Source organism: Rhinoraja longicauda, chromosome 25, assembly GCF_053455715.1.
Source record: "Rhinoraja longicauda isolate Sanriku21f chromosome 25, sRhiLon1.1, whole genome shotgun sequence".
Taxonomy (NCBI): Eukaryota; Metazoa; Chordata; class Chondrichthyes; order Rajiformes; family Arhynchobatidae; genus Rhinoraja; species Rhinoraja longicauda.
Window position 1 is genome coordinate 5,233,480 of NC_135977.1, and position 22,751 is coordinate 5,256,230.

General features: G+C 51.5%; 2 protein-coding genes across 4 annotated transcripts in view; one reads left to right on the plus strand and one right to left on the minus strand.

The window, feature by feature from the left end:
- LOC144606028 (beta-crystallin B1-like) overlaps positions 1-22,182 on the minus strand; it is a 28,350-nt gene extending 6,168 nt beyond the window's left edge. The window contains exons 1-2 of one of the 3 annotated variants that reach the window (XM_078421800.1): positions 22,114-22,182; positions 2,984-3,119 (exon numbers count right to left, since the gene is read on the minus strand). In XM_078421800.1, the coding sequence (XP_078277926.1) occupies positions 2,984-3,091 (108 nt within the window). In that variant the 5' untranslated portion in view covers positions 3,092-3,119; positions 22,114-22,182. Of the gene's footprint in view, positions 1-2,983; positions 3,120-4,908; positions 4,921-16,243; positions 16,304-22,113 lie in introns of those variants that run through there. The other 2 variants (XM_078421799.1, XM_078421797.1) reach the window with 2 other exon arrangements.
- Positions 9,969-22,150, plus strand: cryba4 (crystallin, beta A4). Its single transcript, XM_078421801.1, has 6 exons — positions 9,969-10,043; positions 12,692-12,759; positions 18,317-18,435; positions 19,292-19,433; positions 19,965-20,107; positions 22,003-22,150. The coding sequence occupies exons 2-6, from the start codon at positions 12,724-12,726 to the stop codon at positions 22,148-22,150; spliced, it is 588 nt and encodes a 195-aa protein (XP_078277927.1). The 5' UTR covers positions 9,969-10,043; positions 12,692-12,723.
- Positions 22,183-22,751: the final 569 nt, after the last annotated feature.

Genomic DNA, 22,751 nt, shown 5'->3' on the forward strand with positions numbered 1-22,751 from the left:
TCTTTGGTAAGGTGCTGGGGTGCCAGCTGTAGCACTCCCAAAAGAAGGGAGAGGGGCGGGAGCGGGGAGAAGGAGGAGCGACCGGGGTGGGACAGGGACAAGTCTTTGATTATGTTGCACGCCATCATGAGGTGTGGATGGAGTCGATGGAGGAGAGTCTGGTCTGTGCGATGGGACTGGGCCACGTCGACACCTCTCAGCAACCTCTTGTGCAATTGGGCAGAGCTGTACCCAAACCGTATCGTGAGGCAACACGATGTCTCTGGTCAAATTTGATCCTTGGGATATTTAGTTTAGCTTAGTTTAGTTTAGTTTAGTTTAGAGATAGTGTTCGAGTGCGGGGATCGCTGGTCGGCGCGGACTCGGTGGGCCGAAGGGCCTGTGGAAACAGGCCCTTCGGCCCACCGAGTCCGCGCCGACCAGCGATCCCCGCACGCGAACACTATCCTACACACAACGGGGACAATTTTCACATTTACACCAAGCCAATTGACCTGCTACAAACCTGCACGTCTTCAGAGTGTGGGGGAGGAAACCGAAGATCTCGGAGAAAACCCTACGCTAGTCACGTGGGGGAGAACGTGCGTGCAAACTCCGTACAGACAGCGCCCGTAGTCGGGATCGAACCCGGGTCTCCGGTGCTGTAAGGCAGCAGCTCTACCACCGCGCCACCGTGCCGTGGGTCGCGGTAGGAGGTTCAGCTATGATAACACCATTGCATGCCAAGGGTGGATCTTCTCATGTTGAGATATTGATGGATAGATAAAGGGAAATTAGTTCCATTGAACGAAGAATCCAGACCTGTGAGGCCTGACCTAAAAAAAAATCAAACTTGTTCTTTCACTGGGGATAATTAAGAAACTCTTCAGCATTTAAAGTTCGTTGCAAGTTTGGAACTATCATCTGCAAACATTAATTAATGCTGAGTCAACGGCATTAGACTAAAATAATTCCACGCACAGGGGATTTAACAGGAAAGGAATATTCGGCTTGCAATTTGGAAAACAGCTGATCTATGATCTAACTTAAAAGCCCGAGAATACTCACAATGCTGATCGAGCTAATCTAATTGATGGACACGTCAGGTTTACTTTCCTGCCTGTTTCTCATGTTTTCCCAAGGACCTTACCATCCAAAGTTTTTCAGTCCTAAACATATATCCACCATCACATCGTTCAACATCAGCACTACTCTCTGGAGCAGGGAACTCCAGAGATTTAAAGACCTCGAAAACAAACAAATCTTTGTTTCGTACTTTACCAATTCCTCGTCCAAAATTCAAATAAATGACATCCATTGGATCCCTCTTAATCAGAGACAATAGAGCAGAGCAAGATAGACCACTCGACCCTAAAAACCGTAGTACGTCACGGTGCCATTTTAGTCGGCAGAAACTTGCAGAAACATTTTAAAAGAAAAATAACAAAAATCTGTGAATTGATAGATGAGATATATTCTGCATTTTAATGGTATCATCACACATACTGTTCCCCCCAGAAACACTGATTACACTGCGAAAGGCGGGTTTTGCTTACTAAAATGGCTCCTTTGCGTGCTACACTTCAGTATAGGCGATTTCGACAGTGGTCTATCTTGCTCCTCTAGTATCTTTGCTCTTAATCAACCCTGATAGTCTACCCAGGTCTGAAACAGACACAAAGTGCTGGAGCAACTCAGCAGGGGCAGGCAGCATCTCTGGAGAGAAGGAATGGGTGCCGTGACCCGAAACGTCACCCCTTCTCTCCAGAGACGCTGCCTGTCCCGCTGAATTACTCCAGCACTTTGTGTCTATCTTCGGTTTGGACCAGCATCTGCAGTTCCTTCCTTCACATTTAAGTCAACCAGGTCTGGATGCCTCTATGAGCAGGTCAGTCTGACCAAGTCTGGATGCCTCTAGGAGCAGGTCAGTCTGACCAGGTCCTGATGCCTCTATGAGCAGGTCAGTCTGACCAGGTCTGGATGCCTCTATGAGCAGGTCAGTCTGACCAGGTCCTGGTGACTCTATGAGCAGGTCTATCTGACCAGGTCCTGATGCCTCTATGAGCAGGTCAGTCTGACCAGGTCTGGATGCCTCTATGAGCAGGTCAGTCTGACCAGGTCTGGACGACTCTCTGAGCAGGTCAGTCTGACCAGGTCTGGATGACTCTATGAGCAGGTCAGTCTGACCAGGTCTGGATGACTCTATGAGCAGGTCAGTCTGACCAGGTCCTGATGCCTCTATGAGCAGGTCAGTCTGACCAGGTCCTGATGCCTCTATGAGCAGGTCAGTCTGACCAGGTCCTGATGCCTCTATGAGCAGGTCAGTCTGATCAGGTCCTGGTGACTCTATGAGCAGGTCAGTCTGACCAGGTCCTGGTGACTCTATGAGCAGGTCTATCTGACCAGGTCTGGATGACTCTATGAGCAGGTCTATCTGACCAGGTCTGGATGACTCTCTGAGCAGGTCAGTCTGACCAGGTCTGGATGACTCTATCAGCAGGTCTATCTAACCAAGTCTGGATGACTCTATGAGCAGGTCAGTCTGACCAGGTCCTGGTCGTGTAGGAAAATAACTGCAGATGCTGGTGCAAATCGAAGGTATCACAAAATACTGGAGTAACTCAGCGGGTCAGGCAGCATCTCAGGAGAGAAGGAATGGGTGACGTTTCGGGTCGAGACCCTTCTTCAGACTGATGTCAGGGGGGCGGGACAAAGAAAGGATATAGGTGGAGACAGAAAGATAGAGGGAGATCTGGGAAGGGGGAGGGGAAGAGAGGGTCAGAGGAACTATCCAATGTTGGAGAAGTCAATGTTCATACCGCTGGGCTGCAAGCTGCCCAGGCGAAATATGAGGTGCTGTTCCTCCAATTTCCGGTGGGCCTCACTGTGACACTGGAGGAGGCGTGTATGGCCTGTATGACCGGGTCTGCATGACTCCATGACTCCAGTCAACCGGAGTGAACACCCCATTCAGTGTTGCTTGGGGCAGGGCTGGTGCACTTACCTTGAAGTTGCCCAATGCTGGTTCTCTGGTCTTTGGGTTCTTGAAGCCTGGGGTGGCAACAGGGGCAGTGCCCTTCTCCTGGGTGGTGCTCTTTGTGGTCTGAGACATCCTGCAACCCTCACGTACGATAATGAAGCTGGCGGCAAGAGACGGAAATGTAACGTGCGCTGTCCCCACACAACACAGCAGAGAAACAGGATTAAGGCAAGTAGGCCAACACCATTCAAGGCCATCAGGGGTGGCACAGCACGGTTGGTTAGGGAGCAGCTCCATCCAAGACCACAAGGAATTGCAGTGAATTGTGGACGCGGCCCGGACCATCACACAAACTATCCTCCCTTCCACCGACTCCATCTACATCTCACGCTGCCTCGGCAAGGCCAGCAGCATCATCAAGGACCAGTCTCACCCCGGTCACTCCCTCTTCTCCCCTCTCCCATCGGGCAAGAGGCACAGAAGTGTGAAAACGCACACCTCCAGATTCAGGGGCAGTTTCTTCCCGGCTGTTATCAGGCAACTGAACCGTCCCACCACAACCAGAGAGCAGTGCTGAACTACCATCTACCTCATTGTTGACCCTCGGACTATCCTTGATCGGACTTTGCTGGCTTTACCTTGCGCTAAACGTTATTCCCTTATCACGCACAGTATCTGTACGCTGTAAACGGCTCGAATGTAATCACGTATTGTCTTTCCGCTGACTGGTTGGCACGCAACAAAAGCTTTTCCCTGTACCTCGGTACACGAGACAATAAACTAGACTGAACTAAGCTTTAAAACTCTTAACCACTGATATTTCCTGGAGACGTTGACTCGATCCAAACCATTCAGTGCTCTGCTGCATTCTATTGAAGTTTCTTCACACAGCTGTCTTTAATTTAACAAAATCATCTGATCAAAGCTTCTTTCAATATTTGCTTTCTCTTTCTACTTTGTTGACCTTGGCGTGCTTTCGTTGTTCCCAGTACTTGTCAGTTCATGAGACAATTAAACAATCTTGACTCTTGAAACTGCCACCAAGGGTCTCGACCCGAAATGTCACCCACCCCTTCTCTCCAGAGCTGCTGCCCGACCGGCTGAGTTACTCCAGCTTCTTGCGTCTGTCCTGATTCTCTTTGGAGCTCCTTTGGCGGATGGTCGCTGGAAGCGGTGCTGGATGGATACGGGCCGTCCGAGCCCACGCCAACCATCGATCGCCCGTCCGCACTGAGCCTGCGACACCTCGCCTTCGCATCCGCTCCCCGCACACCAGCGGCAGTTCGCAGACGCCCACCTGACCTGCGAAACCCCGCACGTCTGCGGGGCCTGGGGGGAAACCGGAGCACCCGGAGGAGACCCCACCCGGTCACGGGGAGAAGGGGCAAACTCCGTGCCCACAAACTAACTTTGCTGCCAATGTCTCCCTTTACCCAATGACGATAAGGGAATGGAACATGTGGCCACCCAACGCACACAGGCCGCACCCGATGTTCAGTCATTTAAAAAGGGGATCGAGCAACTAGATGGCCTGAACTTGGACAACAAGGCCCACTTCAGAATGTAATCACTGCTCCACTCGCCCAGACCTGCGCGAGATAGATAACCACTTACGAGACGTTTGACAATAGATAATAGACAATAGACAATAGGTGCAGGAGGAGGCCATTCGGCCCTTCGAGCCAGCACCGCCATTCAATGTGATCATGGCTGATCATTCTCAATCAGTACCCCGTTCCTGCCTTCTCCCCATACCCATTTGCACAGTAGTCAACCAGGACCAGGACCAGAAACACACACTAGCAGATAGCAGCGAAGGTCGGGATCGAACCCGGGTCTCCATCGCTGGGAGGCAGTGGCTCTACCAGCTGTGCCACCGTGGCTGCCCCTTGCCACCCTGCCCGTCCTCCCTCTGGTCCTCCCCCGCTGCCCTGGCAGGGGTATCTTACCTGCGGTCTGCTGGTCCAGCCTGATATCAGACGCATGCTCCGGGACCCCATTTATACTCTGGCAAATGCCGACCCTGAGCTCCGGCACACAATGCTTCTGACAACTCATCATTGTCCACTGTCCAAACGCCCCACTCATCGCATATTGCAGGGAGGTATTTTTCCCAGCCGGTGAGGTGGAATAATCCCAATCCACTGACGGCTGAGTGAAGCACTTTGCTTTGTTCCACGGCGATTTACACGTCGACTGACCCGGAACAAAGGAGAGGCGACTGACGGGACGGTTTTGCTAATCAAACAACAAATCCCTGAGGACTTGGGAAAAACATATCGATGTGTGAGCTCAGGTGTCCCCTGTGGGCCAAAGGGTGGCACCGAGCCAGACGTCTGCAAGGTCAAGTCTCACGACCAAGAGGAACGCAAGATAATTTGGCCTTGGTATCATGTTCAGCACAGACACAGTGGGCTGAAGGGCCAACTCCTGTGCTGTACAGCCTAGTTTAGTTTGGATAAGTTTAGTTTCAGTTTGTTCAGTTCAGTTTAGTTTAGTTCAGTTTAGTTTAGAGATACAGGCCCTTCGGCCCACCGGGTCCGCGCCGACCAGCGATCCCGGCACACTAACACGATCCTACGCCCGCTGGGGACAATTTCTACATTTATACCAAGCCAATTAGCCTACAAACCTGCACATCTTTGGAGTGTGGGAGGAAACCGAAGATCTCGGAGAAAACCCACGCAGGTCACGGGGAGAACGTGCAAACTCCGTACGGACGGCGCCCGCAGTCGGGATCGAACCCGGGTCTCCGGCGCTGCATTCGCTGTAAAAGGCAGCAACTCTACCGCTGCGCCAACGTGCCGCCCGAAACGTGGGTCTTGGTTTCATGTTGAGCACAGACATTGTGGGCAGAAGGGCCAGCACCTGGACTGTGTAGTCTAGTTTAGTTTGGTTTGGTTTGGTTTGGTTTAGAGGTACGGCGTGGAAGCAGGCCCTTCGGCCCATCGAGTCGGCGCCGACTGATCGCCCAGACACCAGTTCTATCCTACACTATCCTCCAGGGAGAATTTGCAGAAGCCAATTAAACTACAAACCCACACGTCTTTGGAGTGTGGGAGGAAATCAGGGCACCCGGAGAAAACCCACGCAGGTCACTGAGGGATCGTGCAAACTCCGTAGTCAAGGTCGAACCCGGGTCTCCGGCGCTGTGAGGTAGCAACTCTACCGCTGCACCACCGTCCCACCTCAATTAAGACCCAAAAAAGTGATTTGGATCCTCACTGGATCCATTCTGTGTTAATCCCACTTGCACAACCACTCCCTACAATAAGCTAAACAAGCTGCCGAAACAGAAAACAAAGCTCACTCCTTGATAGGAAGATACGGCGGATGCTGGGTTAAAACAAAGATAGTTTTGTTTAGTTTAGTTTAGTTTAGAGTCATAGAGTGATACAGTGTGGGAACAGGCCCTTCAGCCCAACTTGCCCACACCGGCCAACAATGACCCAGCAACCCGAGTCCCACTTGCCTGAGCTTGGCCCATATCCCTCCAAACCTGTCCTATCCATGTAACTGTCTAACTGTTTCTTAAACGATGGGATAGTCCCAGCCTCAACTGGCAGCTCGTTCCATCCACCCACCACCCTCTGTGTGAAAAAGTTAACCCCTCGGATTCCTATTAAATCTTTTCCCCTAGTTTAGTTTAGTTTAGTTTAGTTTAGTTTAGACATATAGCATGGAAGCAGGGCATTCGGTCCACCGAATAGACAATAAACAATAGACAATAGGTGCAGGAGGAGGCCATTCGGCCCTTCGAGCCAGTACCGCCATTCAATGTGATCATGGCTGATCATTCTCAATCAGTACCCCGTTCCTGCCTTCTCCCCATACCCCCTGACTCCACTATCCTTAAAAGCTCTATCCAGCTCTCTCTTGAATGCATTCAGAGAATTGGCCTCCACTGCCTTCTGAGGCAGAGAATTCCACAGATTCACAACTCTCTGACTGAAAAAGTTTTTCCTCATCTCAGTTCTAAATGGCCTCCCCCTTATTCTTAAACTGTGTGGCCCCTTGTTCTGGACCAGCGATTCCCGCACATTAACACTATGCTCGGGACAATTATACAATCTTACCAAAGCCAATTAACCTGCATACCTGTAGGCCTTCAGAGTGACGGAGGAAACCCAGAGGAACTCTACGCGGGTCACGGGGAGAACGTACAAACTCCATACCGATGGCACCCACGGTCAGGAACAAACCCGGGCCTCTGGCGCTGTAAGGCAGTAGTAGCTCTACCGCTGCGCCACCGTGCCACACTTTTTAGAGACACAGCGAGGAAATGGACTCTTCGGCCCACCAAGTCCTCACTGACCATTGATCGCCCCTTACGCCAGCTCTGTCCGACACACACTCGCCACCGATTTCTACGACCGTAGACTAGGCAAACAAACGTAGACAATTGGGTGGCACAGCGGTAGAGTTGCCCAGCAGTAGTGTCGACCTATCGGAATCATGGCCAAAATAAATTGGCCATTCCCTCCACAGATGCCACCTGGCCCGAGACGTCGCCTATCCATGTTCTCCAGGGATGCTGCCTGACCCGCTGAGTTACTCCAGCACTTTGTGTCTTTTTTTTTTTGTAAAGCAACATCTGCCGTTCCTTGGATCTACGTTCCCAGAGAATTTCTTGTTCTCCAATTGAGGGCATGGCAGTAGAGCTGCTGCCTCACGGCGCCAGAGACCCGGGTTGGATCCTGACTACCGGTGCTCTCTGTGCTACCCCAGGGACTTTCTTGTCGCACTGTGGAGCTGGTGTGCACCGTTCAGGCACAATTATAAGTGAGTGATGACATTGCCTAGCGCCTAACCCAGGCGTCTATTTCATATTATTATATTATTTTTTCATATTTCAGATACAGCGGGGAAACAGGCCTTTTCGGCCCACCAAGTCCGCACCGCCCAGCGATCCCCGCACACTAACACTATCCTACACACACTAGGGACAATTTTTACACATACCCAGTCAATTAACCTACATACCTGTACGTCTTTGGAGTGTGGGAGGAAACCGAAGATCTCGGAGAAAACCCACGCAGGTCACGGGGAGAACGTACAAACTCCTTACAGTACAGCACCCGTAGTCAGGATCGAACCTGAGTCTCCGGCGCTGCATTCGCTGTAAAGCAGCAACTCTACCGCTGCGCTACCGTGCCGCCCTTTGCGTGCTAGCCACACAAGCAGATCGTTTAGTTTAGTTTAGTTTAGAGAAACAGCATGGAAACAGGCCCTTCGGCCCACCGCGTCCGCGCCAACCGGCGATCCCCGCACACTCACACTATCCTACACCCGCTAGGGACAATTATTTTACAATTTTACCAAGCCAATTAACCTACAAACCTGCACGTCTTTGGAGTGTGGGAGGAAACTGAAGATCTCGGGGAAAACAAGTCACGGGGAGAAAGTACAAACTCCGTACAGACAGCGCCCGTAGTCGGGATCGAACCCGGGTCTCCGGCGCTGCATTCGCTGTAAGGCAGCAACTCTACCAGATCTACAATCACACATTACAATCACAGATCTACAATCACACATCACACATTACAAGAGCTAGATAGAGCTCTTAAGGATAGCGGAGTCAGAGGGTATGGGGAGAAGGCAGGAACGGGGCACTGATTGAGAATGATCAGCCATGATCACATTGAATGGCGGTGCTGGCTCGAAGGGCCGAATGGCCTCCTCCTGCACCTATTGTCTATTGTCTATTGTCTATTATCTACGATCACGTATCAAAAACACAGATCTTCAATCACACATTACAATCGTTCCACACTCTTAAATCTCCTCACTGTAAATGCCCCGATTGTAATCATGCATCGTCTTTCCGCTGGCTGGTTTGGTTCAGTTTCGTTTTTGTTTAGTTGAGTTTATTGCCGAGGTACAGTGAAAAGCCTTTGTTGCGTGCTAACCAGTCAGCGAAAAGACAATCCATGATTACAATCGAGCCGTCCGCAGTGTACAGATACACGATAAGGGAATAACGTTTAGTGCGAGGTAAAGCCAGCAAAGTCCGATCGAGGATAGTCCGAGTGTCATCAAAGAGGTAGATAGTAGTTCAGCACTGCTCTCTGGTTGGTGAGAGGACGGTTCAGTTGCCTGATAACAGCCGGGAAGAAACTGTCCCTGAATCTGGAGGTGTGCGTTAATTGCATAATTCATTAATCAATTAATTGTTTGATTAATTCATGATAGGTTACTATCATAGGTTACTAAAAACAGGGGACCAGAGGACATACAGTAGCCTCAGAATTAAAGGACGTTACTTTAGGAAGGAGATGAGGAGGAATTTCTTTAATCAGACGGTGATCAAGGATAGTCCGAGGGTCACCAAAGAGGTGGATAGTAGTTCAGCACTGCTCTCCGGTTGTAGTAGAAGCTTTTCACTGTACCTCGGTACACGTGACAATAAACAATAAACTAAACCAAACTGAAAAGGATTGATAAGGGTGAGACTGGACTGGGAGATAACAGGCACCAGCTACAAATGGGCTCAGTCTCCTTCCCTTGAAGAAAGCAAGCCTGTGAGCAATGTGTAGGAAGGAACTGCAGGCGCTGGTTTACGCCGAAGATAGACACCGAATGCTGGAGTAACTCAGCGGGACAGGCAGCATCTCTGGAGAGAAGGAACGGGTGACGTTTCGGGTCGAGACCCTCCTTCAGTCTGAAATCTTAAGGTTTCAACCAGCATCCGGTCTGAAGAAGGGTCTCGACCCGAAACGTCGCCCATTCCTTCTCTCCAGAGATGCTGCCCGACCCGCTGAGTCGCTCCGGCATTTTGTGACTGTCTTCATGCGTTACATTCCTGGGTCACAGGAGGGTTAAATCCAAAGTTGTTTCTGCTGATGTGATGTGATGTGCTGGCAGTTTCCTTCAACCCCAACTCTGTCCTCTGTAGATCGGGACATTATCCGATATTGTGGTGGACACAATGGGCCGGTCGGTAAAACCACTCTCCTCCCCCTGGTGCTGACCTCGGTGGTTTAAAGAACGCACTCCTCAGCAAAAAGACCAGCCGCCGAAATTGCTCGCTATAAAAGCCCCGCGTCGGAACACACACCGTTCCCTGGGCTGTACGTTTACCACGGTGAGTTAAACGTGGCGTTTCTGTGTCCTCTGGGGCTGCTGGAGTTTGGAAGGTTGAGGGGGGGAGACCTCGTCGAAACGCACAGAATAATGAAAGGCCTGGACAGAGTGGACGTTTCCACTGGTGGGAGAGTCCAGGAACAGAGGGCGCAGCCTCAGAATTAAAGTACGTTCCTTTAGAAAGGAGTTGAGGAGGAATTTCATTAGTCAGAGGGCAGTGAATCCGAGGAATTCTTTGCCGCAGAAAGGCTGTGGAGGCCAAGTCAGTGGAGGCCAAGTTTTAAGGCTGAGATAGATAGAGTCTTGATTAGGATTAGTGCGGGTGTCAGGGGTTACGGGGAGAAGGCAGGAGAATGGGGTTGGGAGGGAGAGAGAGATCAGCCATGAGTGAATGGCGGAGTAGACTTGATGGGCCGAATAGCCTAATTCTACTATCACATGGTATCAGGAGAACTACCCAATCTCAGGAACTAAAGTGCTGAGGGAGAGAAGGGACTAGAACTAAATAAAAGTTGTTCTTTCAAAAGATGAGAGTGGATTTTTTTCAGTTTTTAGTTTAGCTAATAGTGGCGCACAGTGGCACAGCTGTAGAATCCATCCATGTTCTCCAGGGATGCTGCCTGACCTGCTGAGTTACTCCAGCACTTTGTGACTTTTTTTTCCGTTGCAAACCAGCACCTGCGATTCCCTGTTCCTACCCTGCCGTGGTCCGTGCCTCACGGTGCCAGAGGCCCGGGTTCGATCCCGACCACGGGCGCCGTCTTTACGGAGATTGTACGTTCTCCCCGTGACCCGCGTGGGTTTTCTCCGGGTGCTCCGGTTTCCTCCCGCGCTCCAAAGACGCGCAGGTTTATAGGTTAATTGGCTTGGGTAAAGATTGCAAATTTCCCCTGGTGTGTGTAGGAGAATGAGAGTGTACGGTGTGACCGCTGGGCAGCGCGGACCCGGTGGGCCAAAGGGCCTGTTTCCACGCCGTATCTCTAAACTAAACGAACCTATTGTCACGCGTGCCGAGGTACAGTGAAAAAAACTTTGTTGCGCGCTAACCAGTCAGCGGAAAGACCATACATGATTGCAATCGAGCCTTCCACAATGTATAGATGCATGATAAACGGAATAACGTTTAGTGCAAGATAAAGTCCGGTAAAGTCCGATTACAGATAGTCCATGGGTATCCAATGAGGTAGATGGGAGGACAGGACCGATCTCCAGTTGGTGAGAGGACGATTCAGTTGCCTGAGGGGCAACTATCAGAGGTATCAAGCCAATTGATCACCTGGGGGAGTCCAGAACAAGGGGCCACAGTTTAAGAATAAGGGGTAGGCCATTTAGAACGGAGATGAGGAAAAACGTTTTCAGTTAGAGAGTTGTAAATCTGTGGAATTCTCTGCCTCAGAAGGCAGTGGAGGCCAATTCTCTGAATGCATTCAAGAGAGAGTTAGATCGAGTTCTTAAGGATAGCGGAGTCAGGGGGTACGGGGAGAAGGCAGGAACGGGGTACTGACTGAGAATGATCAGCCATGATCACATTGAATGGCGGTGCTGGTTCGAAGGGTCGAATGGCCTCCTCCTGCACCTATTGTCTATTGTCTATTGTTGGATGGCTTATTAGCTAGCCAGTATTTGGAGCATTTAGACCAGTGTGTTTAATTGTCATAGGTAACGACAACAGAATAATGAAATTTTAACTTGTAGCAGTTCGACAGGAATGTAGACTCAATGCACACAGATAATATATAACCATTCATTTAATGGTTGTCTTTCAAATGATGAAGGTTCTTGATGGAGAATAATAGGGGGAAGATGTTTCTCCTAGAGGGGGAGTCCACAGTGAAAGGAATGGGAATGAATTCATATAGTCATTCCATTGATTTGTGAGCTAACCAAGCATCCTGTATATGAACCATATCCCTCCATTCTCTGCATGGCGGTAGAGTTGCTGCCTCACAGCGCCAGAGACCCGGGTTCCATCCAGACTGTGGGTGCTGTCTGTACGGAGTTTGCACGTTCTCCCCGTGACCTGCGTGGGTTTTCTCCGGGTGCTCCGGTTTCTTCCCACACTCCAAAGACGTGCGGGTTTTATCGAAAAACATCTTATCGAAACATATAAGATTATTAAGGGGTTGGACACGTTAGAGGCAGGAAACATGTTCCCAATGTTGGGGGAGTCCAGAACCAGGGGCCACAGTTTAAGAATAAGGGGTAGGTAGGCCATTTTGAACGGAGATGAGAAAAAACTTTTTCGGTCAGAGCGTTGTAAATCTGTGGAATTCTCTGCCTCAGAAGGCAGTGGAGGCCAATTCTCTGAATGCATTCAAGAGAGAGCTAGATAGAGCTCTTAGGAATAGCAGAGTCAGGGGGTACGGGGAGAAGGCAGGAACGGGGTACTGATTGAGAATGATCAGTCATGATCACATTGAATGGCTGGCTCGAAGGGCCGAATGGCCTCCTCCTGCACCTATTGTCTATTGTCTATAAAAAGCCGGAGCAACTCATCAGGACGGGCAGCATCGCTGAACTAAACTGCAAGGCAGTAAGATCGAAGCCACACTTGTGCATAGCAAGACTTAGCGACGGAATTAGAGGCAAACTTTACATTGTCAGCGATGTGCTTACTCTTAATGTGCATTTTTAATTTTAAATCCCTAGGGTTGAATCTCAAAACATAGTCTGGATTGAAGATGTCTCACTGCACTAAACTCTCCAGCCATTGGAAGGTGAGTCGAACCAGCAGTGATGATGAAGTGGATGATTTTGACCTTGGCGTGCCTGTTTTAAATCTGATGCAGGAAACCCCCCAATTTTGAGTAAGGTTTAGGTCCCGTGAACCCCTCACTCAAATTATCCGCATGCTTCTCCGCCAGATTCTCTGGATGCTTTCAAATGTTCCCAACATTGGAGCTCTTAATGATAGCGGAGCATTAGGCCGATATATCCCTCCAAACCTGTGGCCTCCTCCTGTACCTATTGTCTATTGCCTAGATCAGATTTGACGTTTTAACATTTATTTCTGGTGCCGAGAAGGCCAGCATTGATCGCCGATTGCCTCCAGAAGGTGACAGTGAGCTGGTGCTGTTGAATTTCGGCAGTACTGGTACTTTCCACGGTCTATTCTAGGATTCAGCCCTGGACTAAAGGAGGGGCAACATGTAGAGTTGCCACCTCACAGCGCCGGAGACCCGGGTTCCATCCTGACCGCAGAGTTTGTACGTTCTCCCCATGACCTGCGTGGGTTTTCTCCGGGTGTTCCGGTTTCCTCCCACACGCCAAAGCACAGCATCCGGAGAAAACCCACGCGGGTTGATTTGCTTCGGTAAAACTGTGAATGTTGTAAAATTGTAACTTAGGGCCTGTCCCACTTAGGCGATTTTAAGGCGACTGCCGGCGACTAGGCTGGGAACGTTTGCCGGGATGTCGCGGGCACGATCGCGAGGAGTCTTCAATGGTTCGTAGCGGATCTCGGAAAAATGTACCTGCTAGAAATTTCTCGGCCACAGCTGGCTTGTCGCCAGGTATCGTAGCTTATTGCGGGCGCTGTCTGTGGCACGCTGTCCCCAGGTTTGCTAGGTTGTCGCAGATGCGTTTAGAAGCACGTAATATTAAATTAAGACAAAGGCGTTTGAAGACGCCAGAAGATAGTTTTGTTTAACCGATTTATTTACCGTCAGGACATTTGACGGGTAGATTGGAGGCGACCGTTTGACGGTCAGGTAAGCGTGGGGACTTGGCGATGTTTCCGAAGGCGGTGTGATCTCTTAGCCAGGTGCTAGTTTCACGAGAAAAGTAACTTGCATCGACCTGACTCGGCATTGTCGTGGGGTAAAAGAAAATGTCGGCGATCTGCCACGACTTTGACAGTCGCCGGCAGTCGCCTTGAAAATTGCATAACTGGGAAAATCGCGTAACTAGTCCCCAGTGCGTGTGGGATCGTGCCAGTGTAAAGGACTGATCGCTGGTGTGCCCGGACTCGGTGGGACAGAGGGCCTGTTTTACACTGTGTTTCTCAAGTCTAAAGTCTAAAGACAGTGAAGGATCGGCGATGTGCTTCCAGATCTGCTTGGGTGTGAGACTTGGACAACTACCTGCAGGTGATATCCGAGTGTCAGATAGTCAAGAGGATTAAGAGCGTTTATTTGACACATGTACTGAAACCAGAACAGTGAAATTCTTACGTCACCCAGCCTGTCTGGAGAACATGGAAAGGTGGCCCTTCCCATTAGAAACATAGAAACATAGAAAATAGGTGCAGGAGTAGACCATTCGGCCCTTCAAGCCAGCACTGCCATTCAATATGATCGCGGCTGATCATCCAGAATCAGTACCCCGTTCCTGCTTTCTCCCCATATCCCTTGATTCCTTTAGCCCTGAGAGCTAAATCTAATTCTCTCTTGAAAACATCCAGTGAATCGGCCTCCACTGCCTTCTGTGGCAGAGAATTCCGCAGATTCACAACTCTCTGGGTGAAAACGTTTTTCCTCATCTCAGTCCTAAATGGCCTACCCCTTATTCTTAAACTGTGTGACCCCTGGTTCTGGACTCCCCCAACATTGGGAACATTTTTTCCTGCATCTAGCCTGTCCAATCCTTTAATAGACAATAGACAATAGGTGCAGGAGGAGGCCATCCAGCCCTTCGAGCCAGCACCGCCATTCAATGTGATCATGGCTGATTATCCACAATCAGTACCCCGTTCCTGCCTTCTCCCTATACCCCCTGACTGCTATCTTTGAGTTCTATCTAACTCACTTTTGAGAGCATCCAGTGAATTGGCCTCCACTGCCTTCTGAGGCAGAGAATTCCACAGATTCACAACTCTCTGGGTGAAAACGTTTTTCCTCATCTCAGTCCTAAATGTCCGACCCCTTATTCTTGAACTGTGGCCCCTGGTTCTGGACTCCCCCCCAACATCGGGGAACATTTTTTCCTGCATCTAGCCTGCCGAATCCTTTAAGAATGTTATATGTTTCTATAAGACCAAGCACAATATCAGAGCAGTGTGAAATGATTGCAGCACATTCCATCCCACTGAGTCTCTCGGGACCTTGATTTTGAAATAGCTAAATCCTCCACTTACATAACGAGCTCACGATTTTTCAGCCTGGAATAGATTTCGTGAAACATACTGCAAAAAAAAGGTTGAGCTGACACAGTTATTGTAGATATCACAAAATGCTGGAGTAACTCAGCGGGTCAGGCAGCATCCAGGAGAGAAGGAATGGGTGACGTTTCAGACTGATGTCAGGGGGGGCGGGAGACACGAGTGAGGGCCTCATCTATGATGGGAGAGGGGAACGCCCGTTCCCTAAAGAATGAGGACGTTTCGGATGTTCTAGAATGGAACACCTCATCTTGGGCGCAGATGCGGCGTAGACGGAGGAATTGGGGATAGAGTCTTTGCAGGAAGCAGGGTGGGATGAAGTGTAGTCGAGATAGTTGTGGGAGTTTGTGATAGACGTCAGTCAATAGTCTATTTCTTGTGTTGGAGATTGTGAGACCAAGAAAGGGGAGGGAGATGGTCCAAGTGAAATTGAGTGCAGGATGAAAATTGGTGGTGAAGTTGATGAAGTCCATGAGTTCTGCGTGATTGATCACCTTGATCGTGATTGCCACTTAAACCTTTGCCATGGCAACTTAGTCTAGTTTAGTTTAGTTTTAGAGATATAGCGCGGAAACAGGCCCTTCGGCCCACCGAGTCCGCGCCGACCAGCGATCCCCGCACATTAAAACACTATCCTACACACACACACACACACACACACACACATACACACACACACACACACACACACACACACACACACACACACACACACACACACACACACACACACACACACACATACACACACACACACATACACACACACACACACACATACACACACACACACACACACACACACACACACACACATACACACACACACACACACACACACACACACACACACACACACACACACACACACACACACACACACACACACACACACACACACACACACACACATACACACACACACACACACACACACACACATACACATACACACACACACACACACACACACACACACACACACACACACACACACACACACACACACACACACACACACACACACACACACACACACACACACACACACACATACACGAGCGCCAATTTTACATTTACACCAAGCCAATTAAATTACAAACCCGCCGCAAGTCTTTGGAGTGTGGGAGGGAACCGAAGATCTCGGGGAAATCCCACGTAGGAGATCGTTCAAACGGCGAGAGCGTGCAAACTCCGTACGGACAGCGCCCGTGGTCGGGATCGAACCCGGATCTCCGGCGCTGTGAGGCAGCAACTCTAGCCCGACTGTTACGATTTTTTAGTCTCTAAAAGAATTCATGAAACAGACAAAAAAATAAGGTAGAGCTCGCACAGCGGTCGGCTTATTGACCTTGATCGCGCTTACGACTTAAACCCTTGCCATGGCAACTAGGGAATGTGAGTTAATGAAACAATCTGTAATAGAGATTCTTCATTAGCAATGGTGACCATGAAATTGCCAGATTGGTTAAAAAAAAACCATCCAGTTTAGTTTTGTTTAGTTTTAGAGACACAGTGCAGAAACAGGCCCTTCGGCCCACCGAGTCCGCGCCCACCAGCGATCCCCGCACATTTACACGCACTAGGGACTATTTTACATTTATGCCACGCTAATTAACCTACAAACCCGCACGTCTTTGGAGCGCGGGAGGGAACCAGAGATCTCAGAGAAAACTCACGCAGGCCACGGGGAGAACGTGCAAACTCCATGCAGTCAGCGCCCGTAGTCAGGATCGAACCCGGGTCTCCGGCGCTGTGAGGCAGCAACTCTACCGCTGCGCCACCGCGCCGCCACTGTAAGTTTAATCATGGGCAGAAAACGCTGGAGACACTCAGCGGATCAGGCAGCACCTGAGAGGGAATAGTTAGACCATGTTTCAGGTCGGGATATTTCTTCAGCCACCTTCGGTCCGAGTCTCAAGTCTGAAGAAAGGTCCCGACCCGAAACATCGCCTATCCATTCAATAGACAATAGACAATAGGTGCAGGGGTAGGCCATTCGGCCCTTCGAGCTAGCACTGCCATTCAATGTGATCATGGCTGATCATTCTCAATCAGTACCCCGTTCCTGCCCTCTCCCCATACCCCCTGACTCCGCTATCCTTAAGAGCTCTATCTAGCCACTATCCACAGATGCTGCCTGACCAGCTGAGTTACTCCAGTTTTACATTTAGTTCAAAGTGGGCTTTTGCAAATTTCTGTAAAATCTCTACACTGTTTGAGCAGCTGCAGAAAACCCACGCGGGTCACGGGGAGAACGTACAAACTCCGTGCAGACAGCACCCGCAGTCAGGATGGAACCCGGGTCTCTGGCGCTGTGAGGCAGCAACTCTACCGCTGCACCACCAATCCGTGGATTTCTGGCCCCTGTAACTTCTTCCCGATGGTATTAAGAATTAAGATTATGAATTACGGGTCGGCCATTTAGGACTGAGATGAGGAGACACTTTTCCACCCAGAGAGTTGTGAATCTGTGGCCCCCACTGCCTGCCACAGAATTCACTGGATGTTTTCAAGAGAGAGTCAGATATAGCACTCTGGGGTGACGGAATCAAGGGATACGGGGAGAATGCAGGAACGGGGTACTGATTTAGGATGTGTGGGAAAACAACTGGTACAAATCGAAGGTGGAGCTGGTACAAAATGCTGGAGTAACTCAGCGGGTCAGGCAGCATCTCTGGAGGGAAGCAATGGGTGATTCCTTCTCTCCTGAGATGCTGCCTGACCCGCTGAGTTGATCCAGCATTTTGTGATAACTACTGACTTCGGATGATCAGCCATGATCGTATTGAATGGCGGTGATGGATGGAAGGGCCGAGAGGACGAGACGGAGTTTCTTCCCACAGGCCATCAGGACTGTTGACTCAGATATCACCAGGGACTCATTTAATTTACTGTATTAATTTCACTGCACACTTTCATTTCACTGCATATCTTGTATATGTTTGTGACTAATAAACTTGACTTGACTTGGCTTGACTTGGCCTACTCCTGCGCCTGTTTTCTAAGTTTCTATGGTACGGGTGAAATGCGTGTGTGGCCAGGGTGACGTGGGTCTCTGACGATGATGATGCCCTTTTGCCGTCGATGGCTGGGGGGGGGGGGGGGGGAGGGGGGGAGGGGGGAGGTCAGCGCCCGTGAAGGTTGTTCCTCACTAGGATCCCGTTCTCCCGCAGGTCGTTATTTGGGACGAGGAGTGTTTCCAAGGTCGCCGCCATGAGTACACTGCCGAATGCTACAACACCATGGAGTTTGGATTCGAAACCGTGCGCTCCATGAAGGTGGAAAGCGGAGCGTGAGTATCCGGGAAATCCGGGACAGCCCCGACCCGGAACGGTCAGAATGACGAATGGATTTAAGAGAGAGTTAGATAGAGCTCACGGGGCTAGCGGAATCAAGGGATATGGGGAGAAGGCAGGCGCGGGTTACTGATTGTGGACGATCAGCCATGATCAGATTTTAGATTTAGAGATACAGTGCAGAAACGGGCCCTTCGGAAGGAGATGAGGAGGAATTTCTTTAGTCAGAGGGTGGTGAATAGACAATAGGCAATGGACAATAGGTGCAGGAGTAGGCCATTGATGGGCCAAATGGCCTAATTCTGCTCCTATCACTTATGAACTACATCTGAAGAAGGGTTCTAAGCTGAAAGGTCACCTGCTCCTTTTCTCCAGAGATGCTGCCTGGCCCGCTGAGTTGCTCCGGCGTTCTGTGTCTTGCCCCGTACACACGGGTTCTACCCTCGCACACTAGGTGGGACTTACAGAAGCCATTGAGCCTACAAACCCGCTCGTCTTTGGAGTTGTGGGAGGAAACCGGAGCACCCGGAGAAAACCCACGCGGGTCACGGGGAGGACGTGCAAACTCCGCACAGGCTAGAACCCGCGGTCAGGATGGAAACCCGGGTCTCTGGCGCTGCGAGGCAGCAACTCTACCGCTGCACGTGGTACCCATGCACGCCCCACAGCGCCAGAGACCCGGGTTTAGGGGAGTGGGTGAGAAAGTGCCAGGGCCACAGAGCGCCGGCGTGAACGGGCGTCCGGTTGTCAGCGCAGGCCGGCGAGGTCCGGCTTCCGTGCCGGAACCTCCAAACCCCGCGGGCCCCCCCTTTCCCCCCCCCCCCGTGACCGTTCTGTTGCTTTCGTCCGCAGGTGGGTGGGATACGAGCACTCCGGCTTCCAGGGCCAGCAGTTTGTGCTGGAGAGGGGCGAATACCCTCGGTGGGAGAGCTGGAGCGGCAGCAATTCCTACCACACCGAGCGGCTGACCTCCTTCAAACCCATCGCCTGCGCTGTGAGTATTTCCACCGAGCCGCCACATCGCACTGGACACCGGAGCACCCGGAGAAATCCCACTCAGGTCACAGGGAGAGCGTACAAACTCCGTACAGACAGTGCCCGTAGTCAGGATCCAACCCGGGTCTAGATTTTTCAGATTTAGAGATACAGCGCAGAAACAGGCCCTTCGGCCCACCGGGTCCGCGCCGCCCAGCGATCCCCGCACACTAACACTATCCTACACCCACACTAGGGACAATTTTTACATTTGCCCAGCCAATTAACCTACAAACCCACACGTCTTTGGAGTGTGGGAGGAAACCGAAGATCCCGGAGAAAACCCACGCGGGTCACGGGGAGAACGTACAAACTCCGTGCAGACGGCGCCCGTGGTCGGGATCGAACCTGAGTCTCCGGCGCTGCATTCGCTGTGAGGCGGCAACTCTACACGCTGCGCCACCGTGGTTGAAACCGACCGTGGGCGTTCTGAGTCTTGCCTCCGGGGGAACTCTGACCGATTTTTGTTGCGCTTTGTTCCTCTGGGCAGAACCACCGCGAGTGCAGGATGTCCATGTTCGAGCGAGACAACTTCCTGGGCAGGAAGGGGGAGCTGAGCGATGACTACCCATCCCTCCAGGCCATGGGCTGGTGCAACAACGAAGTGGGGTCCTTCCGAGTGCACTCCGGCGCGTAAGTGTTCCCCCCCCCCCCCTGCCCCCCCCCCCCCCCCACGGGAACCTCCCCCGGAAAAACGCACGTGGACCCCCAGAGCGTTACCCCCCCCCCCCCCCGCCACCCCCCGAACTCCAATCAGCATCATCCGCAGCGTCGCGGAGCGGTACAGCGTGGAAAGCGGGCCCTTCGGCCCGACGTGCCCGTGCCGGCCAGCAATGTCCCAGCTGCGCTAGCCCCCCAGGGGTTGGCCGACTTCCTCGCTCCCACACGCGGGACAATGGGTGACGTCACCGTCCCGCGCCCCCACGTGACCTCGCCCAGCCAGCGGCCGCGTGCTCCCGCTCCACCAATGGCGGCCGCCATTGGTGGAGCGGGAGCACGTGGCCGCTGGCTGGGCGAGGCGGTGACGTCACCCTTTGGCCCTTGTTTTTTGGGAGTGAGGAAGATGGCAACCCCTATACTAATACGGGACAAGGGCGGTCCCGTACGGGACATCCCGTATTTCAGCCCAAACATACGGGGTGTCCCGGCTAATACGGGACAGTTGGCAACCTTACTAGCCCCACCTGCCTGCACTTGGCCCATATCCCTCCAAACCTGTCCTGTCCATGTACCTGTCTAACTGTTTCTTAAACGTTGGGATAGTCCCTGCCTCAACTCCGGCAGCTCGTTCCATACACCCGCCGCCCTCTGTGTGAGAAAGTTACCCCTCAGGTTCCTGTTAGAGTTTAACTTTAGACTCCTTGAGGAAGATGGGCCAAATGCAGGCAGGTGGGACAAGTGTAGATGGGACATGTTGGCCGGTGTGGGCAAGTCGAGCCGAAGGGCCTGTTTCCATGCTGTATGACTCTGTGACTTTAGAGATGCAGTGCGGACACATGCCTTTCGGCCCACCGAGTCAATGCTGACCAGCCATCACTGCCTTCACCCCATTTCAAGGGGTGTGGGGAGAAGGCAGGAACGGGGTACTGATTGTGCATGATCAGCCATGATCACGGTGAATGGCGATGCTGGCTCGAAGGGCCGAATGGCCTCCGCCTGCACCCATTGTCTATTGTCTACATTAGCACTCTCCTACACGCACTAGGGACAATTTACTACTTTACGGAAGCCGATAAACCTATGATCCCGCACATGTTTGGAGCGTGGGGGGGAAACCGGAGCTCCCGGAGGAAACCCACGCGGTTCACGGGGAAGAACGTACAAACTCCGCACAGACAGCACCCGAGGTCGGGATGGAACCCGGGTCTCCGGCGCTGCAAGCTCTGTGAGGCAGCAACTCCCTGGGAGTTGATCCCTGGGATGGCGGGACTGTCATACGAGGTAAGATTGAAAAGACTGGGCTTGTATTCACTGGAGTTTGGGAGGATGAGAGGGGATCTTATAGAGACGTATAAAATTATAAAAGGACTGGACAAGCCAGATGCAGGAGAAATGTTCCCAATGTTGGGCGAGTCCAGAACCAGGGGCCACACACACAGTCTAAGAATAAAGGGGAGGCCATTTAAAACCGAGGTGAGAAGGAACTTTTTCACCCAGAAAGTTGTGAATTTGTGGAATTCTCTGCCACAGAGGGCAGTGGAGGCCAAATCACTGGATGGATTTAAGAGAGAGTTAGATAGAGCTCTAGGGGCTAGTGGAATCAAGGGGTGTGGGGAGAAGGCAGGCACGGGTTACTGATTGTGGACGATCAGCCATGATCACAATGAATGGCGGTGCTGGCTCGAAGGGCCGAATGGCCTCCTCCTGCACCTATTGTCTATGTTTCTATGTTTTTATGTTTCTAACGCCACGGGTTTGTGAACCGCCATCTGTGGCGGCTCACGTCAAGGGGGTAAGTCTACGCTGTGGAGAAGGATGGAGTTGTGTTCGGCCTTCAGTGACCGCTTGCCTTGCCCCCCCGCTTCTAGGTGGGTCTGCTACCAGTACCCCGGCTACCGTGGCTACCAGTTCATCATGGAGTGCGACCGCCACGCTGGGGAGTACAAGCACTGGCGGGAGTGGGGGTCACACGCGCACACCTTCCAGATCCAATCCATCCGCCGCGTCCAACAGTAGGCAAGGCCGCCACCACCGCCGCCTCCGCCGCCGGCCTCCATTTTAACCTTCAAAGCAACAGGAAAACGACAAAGCGAATAAAGTTTCCTTCTTTGTTTAATGAGCATCTGGTCCTTATTGAATCAGTGTCTGAACTCGTGTTTGCCGACCGTCCCCGTATTAGCCGGGACATCCCGGTATTTGGGGCTAAGTCTGTTCGTCCCCGTAAGGGGGCAACCCTTGTCCCACATTAGTATGGTGGTTGCCAACTTCCTCACTCCCAAACAAGGGACAAAGGGTGACGTCACTGCCCCCCGCGCCCCCACGTGACCTCGCCCAGCCAGCGGCCACGTGCTCCTGCTCCACCAATGGCTGCCGCGTGGCTGGGCGAGGTCACGTGGGGGCGCGGGGCGGTGACGTCACCCTTTGTCCCGTATTTGGGAGTGAGGAAGTTGGCAACCCTAGTCTAAACCAAACATGGACAAATGTGCTCCTCACTTTAGATTTAGTTTAGGGTTTAAGTTTAGTGTTTAAGTTTAGTGTTTAAGTTCAGGGTTTAAGTTTAGGGTTTAAGTTTAGGGTCTTAGTTTAGTGTTTAAGTTTAGTGTTTAAGTTCAGGGTT